This window comes from Acinonyx jubatus, chromosome F2 (genome assembly GCF_027475565.1).
Source record: "Acinonyx jubatus isolate Ajub_Pintada_27869175 chromosome F2, VMU_Ajub_asm_v1.0, whole genome shotgun sequence".
NCBI classification, from domain to species: Eukaryota; Metazoa; Chordata; class Mammalia; order Carnivora; family Felidae; genus Acinonyx; species Acinonyx jubatus.
In genome coordinates this window covers 76,130,986-76,144,567 of record NC_069394.1, presented here as the reverse complement: position 1 = coordinate 76,144,567, position 13,582 = coordinate 76,130,986, and the positions used below count along the sequence as shown (strand labels likewise).

At 43.4% G+C, this 13,582-nt stretch overlaps 1 protein-coding gene across 3 annotated transcripts in view; it reads right to left on the bottom strand.

Moving 5' to 3' along the window:
• Positions 1–1,317: 1,317 nt before the first annotated feature.
• ATP6V1H (ATPase H+ transporting V1 subunit H) overlaps positions 1,318–13,582 on the bottom strand; it is a 106,989-nt gene continuing 94,724 nt past the window's right edge. For all 3 annotated transcript variants that reach the window (XM_015071282.3, XM_027042862.2, XM_027042861.2), the window contains one exon: positions 1,318–1,667. In XM_015071282.3, the coding sequence (XP_014926768.2) occupies positions 1,607–1,667 (61 nt within the window). In that variant the 3' untranslated portion in view covers positions 1,318–1,606. The remainder of the gene's footprint in view (positions 1,668–13,582) is intronic.

Genomic DNA, 13,582 nt, shown 5'->3' with positions numbered 1-13,582 from the left:
ACAATCAATGTATTCTTAAGAAAGTAAGAAAACTGCAACGTCTCATTACCAGAATTTCAGGAAACTGAATGTCTTAAAAACCCTAATAGCTTTATAGACCACTGGTACACTGTTAACACAAAAACTGATCCTTTGCTAATGCAGAATCTGTGATTACCACCAGAGAGAAGTTCTGTCTCTGGTTTTTCCATACTTGGGGAAGTAAAAATATCTAGGTCTAAGCAATTTAAAAAACTTTCAGTCAAGGGGTGCCTGGGTGGCTCATTTGGTTAAGCATCTGACTCGATTTTGGCTCAGGTCATGATCTCGAGGCTCGTAGGATCAAGCCCTGCATTGGGCTCCACTGGGCTCCGGGCTGACAGCCTCTCTCTCCTCCTCTCTCTGCCCCTCCCCCACATGGATTCATTCTCTCTCTCTCTCTCTCTGTCTCTCTCTCAAGAGAGATGAATAAACTTTTTTAAAAAACTTACAAAAAAAGCTTTCAGTCAAGAAAAAATTGGTTGGATTCAGATTACCTATTTTCTTGGAAATAGGAGGTCACGAACCAGGAAAGACAGCCATCGTCTTAACTAACTTTTTCGATAGGACCTCTATGCTGAAAATAAAATAATATTCAATCTTCACACAGGACATGGGCCCTATGGGTATCTTTCCTCAAGAGGAAAAGCTATCAAGGGAGTTTGTTAGCCTTCCCACATTTACCAAACACCTCGGCATTCACAGAACTGCTGCCAATACACAATTGAGATGCATGGAAAATGAGACGCAGAGAGAGACTGAGAGGCAAAAGTCTCAGGTTTAGAGGAGGGAGGGCTGCTGAAGGCCTGCAGTTGAGGGTAAAGAGAGAGGGGAACAGAAATCAATTTCCACTGGCAACATTTAAGCCAAAAAGTATGGAAACAAAACAGACGCGTGGTGCTAGAACCCAAGAATGAAGGTACAGGAACTCAACGAAATATTCTAAGACTAAAAGCTAGAAGCTAAAATTCGTCACTGAGCTCCACAGGCAAATCTTTTGGAGCTCAGCATTATGTTAAACAATGTGTTCAAAATCTTAAAGTTCTTCAAATATTAGCAGAGGACTGCTGCCATGTGTACGTGTGCACGGATGGACGGACAGAGGTATGGACGGGTGGGTGGAGGGACGGTGGATGATTAGGTAGGAGGGTGGATGGGTGGGTGGGTGGACACACAGAAATACACAGAAGCTCAAAACATTTACTTACCATTCACTGCTCTGCAACAACAATTCTCTCAATTTGGCTGGGACAACAGGTGATTTTTGTTGAAGTCCAAGTAAGGAACAAGAGGAAAACATTTTGGAAGCGAGAGTCCTTTAATAACTATACTCATTTCCAGAGAACAATAAATACAGAAATCACAAGCAGTACGGGTAACGGTAATCTTTTCCTTAGCTACAGAAAACACCTACTTTTATACAACTTCATGGGCAAACACGTCTAACGAAAATCAGCATTGGGAAAAGCTACACAACAGAAGAAAATCGCAAGTAAAACGAAAAATTATCTGTTCCTGCCCCTAACTACTGAGATTCATACCCCAGGTAGAACGGGAAGGCAGGAGATTCTGAGGCAGGAGGGCATGCTCAGCTCCGGGCAGCAGCGGTCTGAGGTTGCTCGGATTGGAGCTGTTTACCAAGATATTCCCTAAAACAGCAGGAATAAAAGGACAAGGTCAATTAGAATTTAAATGACAGAGAATCTCTTTCAAAATCGAAGCATAATATACAATGTCATCTATACTTCCCTTAATAACTACAAATTAGTAAAAGAGCTCCCGAAAACTAATCCTTTCCAGATTTGAAAGGTGCCCGTACTGTATGAATTTTAAGCGCCCTGTTTACCATGCACAAGTCGTCACGCACACCCGGTGGCTGTGCACACACTTTCAAGGCGGTGCCTCCTTCCCCGTCTGGGTACGAGGCCTGTTTCCGAGCTCGGCCACATTCGCAATCTGCGAAGCTCAAAACCCACTGAAGTATGACTCCACAGAAGTGTACCAATACACGAACAACAGATGTCCTCGTATTACTGAATACAAGTATCGACACCCAGGGGTGAAAATAACGTCAAGATTCACAACTTGTAGCACAGCTACTGTCTCTGCACCAACATAGTCTAGAACCTTCACAGCGATGGTCACGCTGGGTCCTCAGAGTCGCCACGGGAACAGAGAAGGAGTATCTCATTTTACGGGGGGCACTGCGGCTTAGAGCAGTGGTTGCTGAACTATTTAGATCACAGTCGCCTTCAGGAAATGAGCTGAATCCACACCCGCAGCAGGTGTATATTTAGCTCTTCGTTACATACAGGCATCACTGTTCATTCCAGGACAGAAACAATTTCTTTCCCACTTTCCTGTGAACGACGTGCCCAAACTGTTGTTTTTGAACAGAAGACATTCTGTAAAGAACATTTAAGAGAGTCCCTCTGCCATGAAAAGGAAACAGCATGAGTTTTGGACAGAGGCCTGGGCCTACGTCCCGGCTGCACCCCCTCAGGGACGTGCTGGTTCCAGAGGCTGTGGGATGAGGGCACCTGCTGGGGACGAGCCGCGGGCACACACAGGCCTAGTGTCACCTCCTCAACCCATCGGCTGGCACCCAACGTCTCCCCGTCCAAGCACCTCCGGGAAACGACCTACGGGGGCCACCAGCGTCTCCCAGCAAATGTGAGCCTGCCTTTCTCCACAGAGCTAGAGAGAGGGGAGAGAGGCGGGGTTCGCACAGTCACGGCCGCAGGCCACAGGCCGCTGTCACGGCCCTAGCCCAAAGCTAGCGGAGCTGTGAAGCAGGACTGAGAACAAGCAGCAGCATTCAGGGCATGGACCAGAGCGAGTTCTGCGGACCGGTGCAGGTGAGGTGTCAGGGACCCCCAGAAGTCTCACCAAGGTGAAGGAGGATTGAAAATACTACGGGGCAGACTGAAACTTCCTACAGTGTCAAGACGGTTTATGTGCTTTTCTTATCCTTCCGTGAAAGTTCTCGTCACTGACTTATCAATTCTGCGTGTCATATTAAGGCACATAACATATTCCTGTGTCCACCAGGAGCTACCCTGACATAACGTGGACAATGGGGATCTTATGCTCAACCAACCATCAAGTCGGTAGTTCTAAGTCATGCAAGGGAAAAAAGGGAAGACACCTGTACGTTTCACTAGACAGGAAAAAAAGCAGGAGTTTATGGTCACTATCAATGGTGCCATTCTGGGGAGGCCTGTAACTAGGAACCACGTATGACTGCATAAGTGGGCTGGGTTGTGTTGTGTTGTGGGGGGAGGGAGAGATGAGGGGTACAATATAATATTTATTACAAGATGTCCAGATCTTAAGTATTTTCCTGCATGTACCTAAGGAATTAAGCCTAAAATGAGGCATGCTTCATTGGGCCTTCAAATATTCCAATTCTAAAAGTGAGACTGTTTAGCGCAAAGGGTCAGCAGACTATGCCACCCCCAAATACACCCCTTTGGGGGACTGATGATTTTGAGCTGTAGACACTTGAAAACAGCAAGTGCAGGGAGAGGCTTTCTCCGACCTCCCCTTATCTCCTTAAACACAGGTCCTCCAGAAGGAACTCAATTCTTCAGTCCCCTCCCCTGGAGTTTCAGCAACCAGGGAGGACGGACTCTTATCACAAGAGAACAGAAGTCCGTATCACACCCAGACAGACCCTGTCACAATCTATGATACTTTGCACTAATTCTTCCAACGGTCCATCCCTCAATCACTTACTCTCCCTAAGAGGCCTAACCGCCCCCCCACACACTCCTTTTTCCCTATTAAGATGGAATTTAATCCTAAATTTTAAAGCTACATCTTTAAGTTGCCCATTTTTCCTGGGTGTCCCCCATGTGTACATGAGATATATATGTTAATCGACTGTTTTTCTCGTGTTAATCTGTTATTAATTACAGGGTCTCAGCTAAGAACTCAGAAAGGTAGAAGGGAAATTATTTTTCCTCCCCTCTGAGAGTGATTTCTTAGAAAACATTTTAAAAGTACACCTAAAGACACCATGCCAATTATAGTAAGCCGTGGTTCTTTCAGTAAAGGACCAATGTGAAGGACCACGTTCTAAATGTAAGTTTCCAAGAGAAATGACACGAGGTCACATAGCAAAGCCTTCCAGAGTTCAGTGCTCTGAACTGCCAAGTGGCCGAAAGGGTCTGGCTGGATCTGGTCACACACGGAGGCTCCCGTCCGCTCCACCCCTTTCAGAGACAGGAAGGGTGCTCCATTCCCATATCAGATTTAAATGATATTCAGGGGACAAGAGTGAACACTTGGAGGTGAAAAAGATAACTGATTTCTTCATAAAAAAGACATCACTGCATTAAGGGTCAGAGTCAGATAGTAAACCGGCAAAGATGCGTTTTTTTCTGGCAGAGAATTTAGAATCACGTCTGGGGCGCCTGGGCGACCCTGTAAGTCGAGCGTCGGAGGCTTGACTCCAGCTCCCGGTTCGTGGGACGGAGCCCCGTGCGGAGCCTGCTCATCCTCTCTCTCTCTACCCCTCCCCTGCTCGCAGCCTTGTGCTCTCTGGCTTTCTCCCAAACTAAATAAACTTAAAAACCACATACAAATAAATAAAAGCATGTCCAACCATGGCTCCACCCCAACGGTCTTCTGCTGCCTGGTTTCTCCTGGTCGAAGGCCTCTATTATGGACGGCATGCTCCACGGTACTCTCATTTTTGTCACATCCAAAGTGGCTCCGAGGCCGTCCACCTCAGTGCCTGGAATGCAGAGGACTCAGGGCCTCCTTTGTGTCTGCTCACTAGGATTTATGCAATTTAAGACTTAGATGCAGGACAAGAACACATAAAGGGTTCAACTGAGAGCGTGCACATCAAAAACCCGGATGGAACTCTGAAAGCCTGAATTATAGGTCACAAAATGCCAAAAGTCTAGCCGGAAAAGAGCCCAGATGGGACCCATGGAAAGAAGAATTAAATCTCCCCCTCGGGCTTTCTTGAAATTGCGATGTTTGCAGTGTGGCACGTGAGTTGTGAAAATACCAGAGAGAGCCGAACTGAGGCTCAACTGAAAAAGATACTAACTGCAGAAAAAGGACCTGACGTGCACAAAGCTTTGGAGAACATCTGTGGCTTGTAAAAGGATACAGTCTATTTCCCTATGGCTAATGGTAACACGTAGCCAATTGAAATCTTCCCAAGGTTCACCCAAGCCTGCCTCTGAACTCCGTGTGGCCCCAGCCATAGCCCAGTCCAGGCACCAAGCGCCTGGGGCTGGAAACACAGAGCAGGTGGCTACACTCCACTCGTTACCAGCCAACAGGGAAACCTGCTTGCCCGTGTGCCCACGCTATTCTCCTAGTTCACTGCACCCTGCGAGGTGAGTTACCTCCATTGACGGGGGAGGGAAAGGAGCCTCAGAAAACTTCCAATAACGTGCCTAGGGACAAAGTGCGCAAACGGCCTGGCCAGGACTCAGATCCCTTTCTCTTCATGCTGTGAAGCGGACTGACGCCCAACCCAGTAAGAGCCCTAAAAAGTACAAAAAGCAGCCACTGTTCCTAATTTTACAGATTAGAAAGTACTAAGAAGATATACATAATGTCTTCAGATTAAGGTGCCATTACCATCAGGCAAAAGGGAAAACAATTACAGATTTTACTTCAAGGGCTTGCAGTGTATCTATAACAAAAGATTCAAGAAGAATTATTGTAAATGAATTAATCTAAGTATTGAGTCATTCTGTACATGAAGATCGATACAAGAATAAAAATTCCACTTATAATTCACTCAGAAAGTGCCCAGTATGTACCAGAAATCCACAGGAGTTTGACGTTAAATCTTTGCTTTTACTACCTAGGAAGCAAAATCTGAGAAGTGTGATATTTTCTCCTCTTTAACTTCATCCACAACTTAAACCATTTGGGAGTCCAAATCTCTGAAACGGACAAAAGAAAAGGTCTCTCCTTTTTAAAAATCCAAGTACAAAACAGCTCACAAAAGAAATCATGTTGCATGCTGACACTTGCTTCAGAAGGACCTGTTTCATTCTCTTGTCAATGACCATAAAAGGTCTGCACTGCAGCATCCGTCGTAACACTGAAAAACTGTTTTCCGGTTCCTGAGAAGGAACCTGCCTGAAAGAGGCAGTCTGGAGAGGGTGTTCGTGTCTGGGCTCCCAGCTATGGGCAGCCGGGCACCGGGGGGCATCCCCTGGCATACGTGAACCCTTAGAAGAGAATGGCCTTCACCATATTACAATGGAGTGTCAGACCTTCACTATATTTAGGGCTGTTTAAGCAAACATTTTTATTCTCTCTCTAAAACTGCAGTTACAAAGAAGAAAAAAAAAAACATAGTTGAAGACACTGTGATATTCAACATGCTTTGCCTATATAATTTAAACACATGGAAGGGGCGCCTGGGTGGCTCAGTCGGTTGAGCGGCCAACTTTGGCTCAGGTCATGAGCTCACGGTCCGTGAGTTCGAGCCCCGCGTCGGGCTCTGGGCTGACAGCTCAGAGCCTGGAGCCTGTTTCAGATTCTGTGTCTCCCTCTCTCTCTGACCCTCCCCCGTTCATGCTCTGTCTCTGTCTCAAAAATAAATAAACGTTAAAAAAAAATTAAAAAAAAATAAACACATGGCAACTTCATCTATATAATTTAGTGCCAGGAAAAAAGTGAAATTTCTCCTGACAAACATCTTAATCTACAAGAACTACAATCACCCTTATTTCCCTTGGCTGCCAAAAAGCTTAGTAGAAAACCCACTGTTACTATCATCTGTGCATTACTTTCTTTAGTCTCCTTTGGTGTATAAATTTTCATAATTAAAATGATAAAGGACCTAGAATTCTATAGATCACATCTTTCTGTGAGTTTATTGGAATAACTATTAAACCTGCAACTGAGTCATAATTGTATTTCTCTTAACTTTTGCCTATCCTGTCGGAAAACTCGTGGGTATAACATAAATCATAAATGAAATATCCTTCTCTGAATGTATGAAAACAGTTTTTGTTTTTTGAAAATACGAACTTTATATTGGCTTGCAACACAGATTTCTATTTGGTAAAGAGAAAAAATAAAATCTAAATATTCTGTACCAGCCTGTTGTAATTATTTTTTTAATGCCAACTCACTACAGTTACAAGTTACTCATTCTTCCAGCTTTTATCATGATCGCACACAAAGCAAATTCCGTTTTCATGAATTGGTTTTCCTGTGTAACTACCGAACTAGGTAAAACTCACCGTGCCCTCTGCCATATGCATCTAATTTACACAGAAACACAGAAACATGGTCAAATTCCAAACTTAAGAACATACAAACTGTTCCCGCAATACTTTAAAAATCTCAACCTGGGAACAGTGATCTCCACAACACGTACCATTTCCCAGTGCCTGCTGTTTAGTACTAAGCACGGCCCTCACTGCTTGACATATATTTTCTTATTTATTCTCCACAATAAGATTCATAAAAGCTACAGACGAGCCCCATGTTTATAGAAAAGGAACTGGAGTTTAGCGATGAAAATGACATACTGTAATGTTAGGCTAACCAGTTATTGGCAGGAGGTGTTGGTACACAAGTCCATCTGATTTACAAACTCAGAGTCTTCATCGCTATATAATACCGCCTCCCGGTACACTATCCGACCTCCCACTAGCTGAGGACATGTTACTGTGTAGACGTGAGAATAAAAAGCTTAACGACATCACAATGCGAGTCCTCAGCTTCTTTCTCAAATGTATTTTCATGACCACTCGCCGCTTCATTTTCTAATGGCATCAAAATTCAAAGATCAATAGAGTCGCAGTATCTCTAAAGAGGTCAGTGATTCTAAACGTAGAATCGATTTACGTGAGTGCTGGCCCTAAGAAACAAAAATGTACATTTTAAAAGCAACTGCCTTAGAGTCTATTATAAAAGCAATTTAGGCAAAATTTGCAGTAACGAAGTTATTTTTCACACAGGAATTCCAACAATCAAATCATTTAAACCAGCTATAAAATCTAAATATCCAGAGTTTCTTTATCTCTAGCTTATTTTCAAGAATAGTCCCTCTTTACCTATTACCAGCAGCTTTATCATTAGATCGGCCGTGTCTTAGACACTTTCTCATTTTTCTAACAAATGGTCATGATACGCAACGCATCGAGCTCTCAAAACATCAGGAGTGGCAGCAGACACGCCTTTCATCTTTTTTTTTTTTTTTTTTTTAACGTTCACTTATTTTTGAGAGTGAGCAAGCATGCGCAGGCGAGCAGGGGAGAGGCAGAGAGAGAAGGGGACAAGGGACCCGGAGAGGGCTTCGTGCTGAGAGTACAGAGAGCCCGATGCGGGCTCGAACTCAGAAACCGTGAGATCGTGACCTGAAAATCATGACCTTGTATCTTTTTTTTTTTTTTTAAGGTTTGTTTTTCTAGGGGCGCCTGGGTGACTCAGTTAGTTGAGTGTCCGACTTTGGCTCAGGTCATGATCTCACAGTTCGTGGGTTCGAGCCCTGCGTCGGGCTCTGTGCTGACAGCTCGGAGCCTGGAGACTGCTTCGGACTCTGTGTCTCCCTCTCTCTCTGCCCCTTGCCTGCTCACACTCTGTCTCCCTCTCTCTCAAAAATAAACATAAAGGTATTAAAAAATTTTATGTATAAAGCTGCTATAACTCTCCCTGTGCAGGTCTTTGTAAGGACATGAGTTTTCAGCCCCTTTGGGTAAATACCAAGAGGTACAATTGCTGGATCATATGGTAAGAATATATTTAGTTTTATAAGAAACCATCAAACGGTCTTCCAAAGTGGCTGCGCTGTTCTGCATCCCCACCAACACCACATGGGGGTTCCTGTCACTGCACACCCTGGCCAGCATTTGGTGTTGTCAATGTTCCAGATTTTGGCTAATCTGATAGGTGTGTAGTGGCATCTCATTTTTGTTTTAATTTGCATTTCCCTGATGACATAGGATGTGTAGCATCTTTTCATATATTTATTTACCATCAGTGTATTTCCTTTGGTGAGGTGTCTATTAAGATCTTTGGCTCATTTATTTCTCAGGTTGTTTTCTTATTGTTGAGTTTTAAGAGCTCTTTGTACATTTCAGGTAATAGGTGTGCCTTTTGCAAATATCTTCTCCCAGTCTGTGTCCCATCTTCTAATTCTCTTGACGTTTTTCACAGAGCATAAATTTTTAACTTACGTCCAACTTCTCGGTTATTTCTTTCATTGTATCTGAAAAGGCATCACCGTGCCCAAGGTCATCTAGGTTTCCTCCTATATTATCTTCAAGGAGTTTTATAGTTTTGCGTTTTACATTCAGGTCTATGATTCATGTTGAGTTAATTTTTGTGAAGGGTGTAAAGTCTATGCCGGATTCATTTCTGCATGTGGATGTCTAGTTGGCCCGGTACCATATGCTGAAGAGACTATCTTTGCTCCACTGTATTGCCTTTGCTCCTTTGTCAAAGATCAGTTGACTGTATTTGTAGGGGTCTATGTCTAGATTCTCTACTCCGTTCCGTTGCCCTATTTGTCTGTTCTTTCACCAATACCACACTGTCTTGAATACTGTAGCTTTGTAGTTACGTCCTAAAGTCAAGTAACGTCAATCCTCTTGTCCTTCTCCTTCACTACTGTGTTGGCTATTCTAGGTCTTTTGTTCTGCATATAAACTTTGGTATACGTTTGTTGATAGCCACAAGATAACTTGTTGGGATTTTAATTTGGGTTGCATTGACTCTACAGATCAAGTTGATTCTATTGATCAATCTATGGATCAAACCTTCCGTAGAAGTCCCACAGTCCTTGGTTATTCTGGGTTTTTCAGTCTTTGTTCTCTTTGCTTTTAGGTATTGGAGGTTTCTATTGATATTTCTTTGAGCTCAGAGATTCTCTCCTCAGCCACATCCAGTCTATCAATAAACCCATCAAAGGCATTCTTCATTTCTATCATAGTGTTTCTAAACTCCAGCATTTCTTTGTGGTTCTTTCTTAGGATTCCTATCTCTCTGCTTACATTATTCACCTGTTCTGGCATGCTATTGTATCCATTACAGTCCTTAGCATAGTAATCATAGCTGTTTAAAACTCCCAGTCTGATCATCTCAACATCACTGCCAGGCTGATCCTGATGCGTACTTTGTCTCTTCGAACTGTGCCTTTTGCCTTTTGGTACGCCTTGTCATATTTTCTTCAAAGTTGGACTTGATGTACTAGGTGAAAAGAGCTCCTGTAAATAAGCCTTTGGTAATGTGGTGGTAAGGTGCAGGAAGGGGAAGCATTCTATCATCCTGTGATTAGATCTCGGTCTTTTAGTGAGCTATGGCCTCTGGACTGTGAACTTCACAAGCGTTTCTCAAGGTTTCTTCTACCCCCTTGGGTGGGACAGGATGGCCAGAGTGAGCTACACAGAGCTGGTTACCTCCCTTCCCCAGGCCAGCTAGACACTGATAATATCCCAGCAGGTAAGGCTCGAGTTAGCCAGTTTCCCTCGAGGGTAGGCCTTATTAAGTACAAAGTGCTCTGGCATATTTTGAGATGGTTCCCCTTCCTCTGCCCTTGGCCAAAAGCCTGAGGGGACTTTTCTCAGATATTTACTGTGGGATCCTGGTCTAGCTTTTGAAGATAAACCTCACTGTATGGTAAGGACTCACTATGACTGGGTCTCCCTGGGGTTTTTAACTCTCAGACTTGTCCACATTGAGCCTCCTGAAATTCAGCAGAGTCCAGGTTTTCCTACCCAGGTGCTGGCTCTCTCACTGGTTTCTGCTTACGGGTCTGCCCCAGTATGCCTAAACTCCCTGTGCGTGCCTCTCTGTCTCTCCAATCTTGAGAGCTGCCGTTAGCCCTATGTCCTTCCCTCTCCTATGGATCCAAAAAGAGTTGTTGATTTTTCAGTCTGTTGAGCTCTTTACTTGTTGTCAGGATGCAGTGGGACCTTCCAAGCTCCTTCATGCAGAAACCACAAACCAGAAGTCATCCTAAATGACCACATCACATACAGATCTAGTTATGCACCACGCAGTGTGGGAGAAAGGTCTGTGTTGTTACCAGGACTTTTAAGAAGAAAATTTATTTTATATTAGTTATGAATAGTATATAGCCAAGTCCATATTTAAGGCTTATTACAGACTCCTTTGTCTTGAATTATATTTGGAATATTAAGACTTTTAAGTGCATGAGAGTAGACAGAATGTCAATTTACCTTCTTCAAGTACTAGGTCAGTGCCTGGCATATTCTAAGATGTCAGTAATTGCTGAATGAAAAGTAGCTGGAGAATCCTACACTACAGGAAAGTTAGACCCCGAAAGAGAATGCCTTTTTCTCCTAACAAGAAATGTTCTGAAACACCAGATGAGACAAAGAGGCCAGCAATTAAACCTACCAAATACTTCATAATCTAAACCAGTTCATTACTAGCAGAATGCTCAAAATTTAAAATTATTTTAAATTTCAAATTAGAGTCTCCTTATAATACAAGAAGGCTTAACTAAATCCACAGTAAAGAAACAATATTTTAGAAGGCAAATTCAACATTTTAATGATATGTAGTGGAAAGTGTATTAAATTAGCTTTATAATTAGGCTTAAAAGATCTCCTAAGCCTACAGAATTATTCTTTAGAGAACCATTTCTCCGTAACATATGCAGAGACTAAAATAAACCAAAACATGTGGGCCAGTTGTTCCTCCAATGTGAATTTATAATCACCGGAAATGGATCTTAGAGCTATGTAGAGCATCAAGTAGATGATGGAAATTTGGAATACAGCATGCAAGGACACAAGAGGTTTTTGGTTTGCCCGTCTAGTTCTGTTTTGTAACTAAGACCATCAACCATAAACCTTGCGGGGGGGGGGGGGGGGGTTGGGTGTCACTGGCCTCCTCCCTCTTATATTCCCCTCACATCCAACTTATCTCCAGGTTTTACAGATTCTCTTCTCTCCAACCCCTGACCCTGCCTCTCTACATGGACATCCTCATAACCTACCGCCTGGCTTGAATCTGCAGTCTCCTCACTGGTGTTTTTCCCTCCAGGCTCCAAATCCACCAGCTCCCATTGTCTCTAAAATGGTCTTCCTAAAATGACACTGCAATTATTTTTACTAATCTCTGTAGTTTTCCACAGTCTTCAGGAAGGAGTTCAAACCTAGCACAGCAAAGACGGTTGTCATGACCCGGCCACTATGATGTCTCCAACCGTATTTTCAGCTTCATAACCAGACTCCAGCTGTCCGGAACCAGTGGTAATTCCCCCAATGGGTCGGGATCTCTCTGACCTCAATATATGTGCATACATAACTCTCTCACTGGAATCTTCCCACCCTCTCCCTACTCTCCCCCTCCCCTTCTCTGGTTGCTGTCTCCTAACCTGCCAAGAGCTCCTATATCCCTTCCCAGGCCTGGACTGGGCCCACTCTCCACATGGCCATATAGCCCTTCCCCACAGTGTTACAGTGAAGCATGTGCTTGTCACACTCTGCTACAGGAGTGGCATTAAATTACTTCCTGTTCGATGAACAGTCTAGCTTTCCTCCCAAAAAGTAACCAGTAAAGTCAGCTTTGTTCAAATTTGGAAGTCCAATATACCTCTTTTAAGTACATGATGAATGGGGTTGCCAATCATCATCATCAACCTTCACTGCCAAAAATTAGTTTTGAAATTAAGATACATTTCATTTAAATAAAATCTATAATTGGCTATTTGTTCAGCTAATAAATCAGTTAACAGTAGTGTAACTATTTTACTGGGTTTAGTTCATAAACATTTCAAACATCAAAACATCAAAAGCACTGGCAATTCCTGTGCCATAAAAATTACCAAATATCAGCTTTCAAGGGATTACAAATAATTTTCCTAAAACTCCTAAAAGGAAGAAGGGATTTAAGAGAACATGAACCCCAAACATAATCACAGCCTCCTCAATTATCTATGCCAGTGGAGGTAGGGCATATGGGTCCCAAAATCAATGCAAATACTGATAATTTCAATACATAAGATTATATAGCAGATTTAACTTCTGGAAGAGAAACTTCTACTCAGTCTCCAGTATCCTTTTTCTCCCCTTCTTCCTCAATAATAGAACCGCTGAGCTTTATAGGAGGACATGCGGTTTTAGCCAAGCCTTCATTTTCCAGTTCCTTTGTAGCCGCGTAACTGAGTAGCGGCCAACAGGGAGCTGTTGCTGTTGGAGGAGTCGTTGTTGTATGAAGAAGTGCTGGGGGGCACATTCCAGGAGGCCTTCGGTTGCTTGGTCCATCCACCACCACCCACTGTCACGAGGACGAGGGCTACACCCTAGGAATGGCAGCATCCCGAGCTGGAAGAAGACTGGATCCCTTCGTACTTACAGTTCAGGACTGTCTACCCCCATCCTTTCACGAGACACTGTTCAGAACAAACATCTGTCGCGTCTCAACCATTGTTATTTTGGGTGCGTTACATCATTAGTAGAACCTATCCTTCCATTATGTCTCCTCGTGAAAAAAACCCTCAGTATCTACACTAGATATGAGATACACACTGGCTTTAACACAAGGGTATGTGACTAGCTCAATTAGCCCAGCATGTAAAATATGCTAACAGTTAACC